Consider the following 2356-nt stretch of genomic DNA (forward strand, 5'->3'; position numbering starts at 1 on the left):
TTTTAAACCGTTTCAGCTGAAGGAATACTCCCAGAAGGCCGTTGAGATTCTCCGAACCCAGAACCACATCCTTACCAACCATCCTAACTCCAACATTTACAAGTGAGTCCCACCTCCCTTTTCTTTCAGTACACCAAGGGACTTTTGTGGTAGACCAGCTACAATCTCCAGGGAACATGCAATTCCTTTGTTAACACAGGTGACAAGGTCCCTGCCAAAATCACGTGCTTGCTGCAGTTGTCATTAAGAAAATAGTCAGCCCCCTCCTTTGGTCACCTGATGGAGAGTACTGTTACATAGTGATAGCAGTAATTGGTTGTAATGTTGGGTATGCCTAGAAGGTAAACTGTTATGGGACAGTTGGGAGCACAGTCAGGTGAGTGTGTTTGCGTACCTAAGTAGGAAAAGCAGGTATCGGTCGTAAGTTTGTAACGTCACTGAACTCCTTCCCATTGCAGACACTTTCTCACGGGGTCATGCATGTATAAATGGAACCTTTACTTGTACTTCCAAGTTACCCAGTTACTTCTCTGTTTGCGTGCTTTTATTTATTTCATTTTATGGTTGGTAAAACCTGCTTTGATTTGTCTGCAAGATGTGTTAAAATAGAGCCAATGACAACCCCCTCTCCTCCTCTACCGTGTTTTCTCACTCTAGCACACTGTCTGGCCTGGTGGAGTTTGATGGCTATTACCTGGAGAGTGATCCTTGCCTAGTCTGCAATAACCCAGAAGTGCCATTCTGTGTAAGTGATCAGCTCTTCTGATTTGGCTCTTTGAGTAGAGTGATCCCAGCCTCTATACCAGTCTAACTTCTCCTGTTTTTAGATTAGTGGATGTGTGGTTGTTATTAACTGAAGATTTTAATATAATTTGTCTGTCTTCTTCCAGTACATCAAGCTTTCCTCCATCAAGGTAGACACCCGCTACACCACCACCCAGCAGGTTGTGAAGCTAATTGGCAGCCACACAATCAGCAAAGTGACGGTGAAGATAGGAGATCTAAAACGCACTAAAATGGTCCGGACAATCAACCTCTATTACAATAACAGGACAGTGCAGGCCATAGTGGAATTGAAAAACAAGTATGTACTACTCAGCTTTGGAATAGGGTTAGGTTCTTTTCTTTGGTAGAATACCAGTTTATTGGGGAGGTGGTTTGTTATATAGGATACAACCCTTTCCTGGAGTGTAGGAGTTGATTTTACCTTCCAACTCCTGAAGAGAGGCACAGACTTTTACTTGGTAGAACTCACTGGTCCCTTTTGGGAAGCAGAGGGAATCGATACAGACTTTCAGCTGTAAAATTCCTTTGTCATTTGATCCCAGAGGGGCAAGTCACTTGGCACGGAGAGAGCTTTACCTGGGACAGTATAATGTGGACTGGAAATAAAAATGGAGATGATGCTGTGCAATAGTTTCCTATTGAGGATCTGGTTATAGACCAAGCAGATGAGTCATGTGACCTAACTCTTAAAAATGAGAGGTTGTCTACTTCAAACTAAATTCCCCTGAGTTTTCCTTTGGATTTTTAAGTTAAGAATTGTCTCATTAATGCAGAGTGGTCTGTAGATGATCCAGTAATTTGTTCATTCCTGCCTATACAGCATATAAAATAACAGTTTTAAGAATGTAGTTAACCTTGCATTTCAGGTGCCTTATACATCCCACAGACTGAGATGGCAGCAAGAATATGTCCTTGATTTGACCTACAGAGAATCCTCTCTTAGCTCCTCTGTATTGATAATAATTTCCTGATCTGTCTGAGGAATGCAAAACGCACTGGTGTCTCGGATTAAGGTCTTGGTCCTCGTCTATGTCTCCAAACAGCTTCCACAAAGCAGTCTCTTATCCTACAGCTATTGTTGTGTTATGTAACTTTGCCATCTGCTCGTCTTGGATTTGGATCTTGTCACTAAATGCCAGCCCCGTAATCATCTGTACATGAGCAGGTTTAAGGCATTGGAGCTGTGGAACAATACATTCAACTTTAATTGCCTACCTTGTTTTCGGATAAGTGGGTTGAACAGGGTATCATGTTGACTGCATTGGTTCTTGCTTTACCATCCCTTGGAGAATAACACTCTCAAAGTAGAGAGAATATCGCCATCTTCCTCTACCTTAGTAGCACATGAGCCTCTACCAGGACCTATTTTCAATCCAAATTGCCAGAGTTTGAATTGTACCTCTAAAAATCGCGTTAGCAAATAAACATCTTGCTGACCCAGCAGATGATTTACTGGACTTTTTTTTTTGGAGACCAGTATGACCAACCTCTGCCACATAATGGAAGCTTGTTATTTAGGTTTTCCACAGGCATGCAGAAGTATCAACACCCTCCCCCCCCCCCCCCCCCC

The 2356-nt window shown here is 42.7% G+C and overlaps 1 protein-coding gene across 1 annotated transcript in view; it reads left to right on the forward strand.

Moving 5' to 3' along the window:
* The window catches only part of UBR4 (ubiquitin protein ligase E3 component n-recognin 4), a 107808-nt gene that overhangs the window by 66405 nt on the left and 39047 nt on the right, over positions 1-2356 (forward strand). The window contains exons 72-74 of the mRNA XM_019511921.1: positions 17-102; positions 658-745; positions 891-1084. Of these exons, the coding sequence (XP_019367466.1) occupies positions 17-102; positions 658-745; positions 891-1084 (368 nt within the window). The remainder of the gene's footprint in view (positions 1-16; positions 103-657; positions 746-890; positions 1085-2356) is intronic.

The sequence above is a fragment of the Gavialis gangeticus genome, unplaced genomic scaffold, assembly GCF_001723915.1.
Source record: "Gavialis gangeticus isolate Ggan-Ray unplaced genomic scaffold, GavGan_comp1, whole genome shotgun sequence".
Taxonomy (NCBI): domain Eukaryota; kingdom Metazoa; phylum Chordata; order Crocodylia; family Gavialidae; genus Gavialis; species Gavialis gangeticus.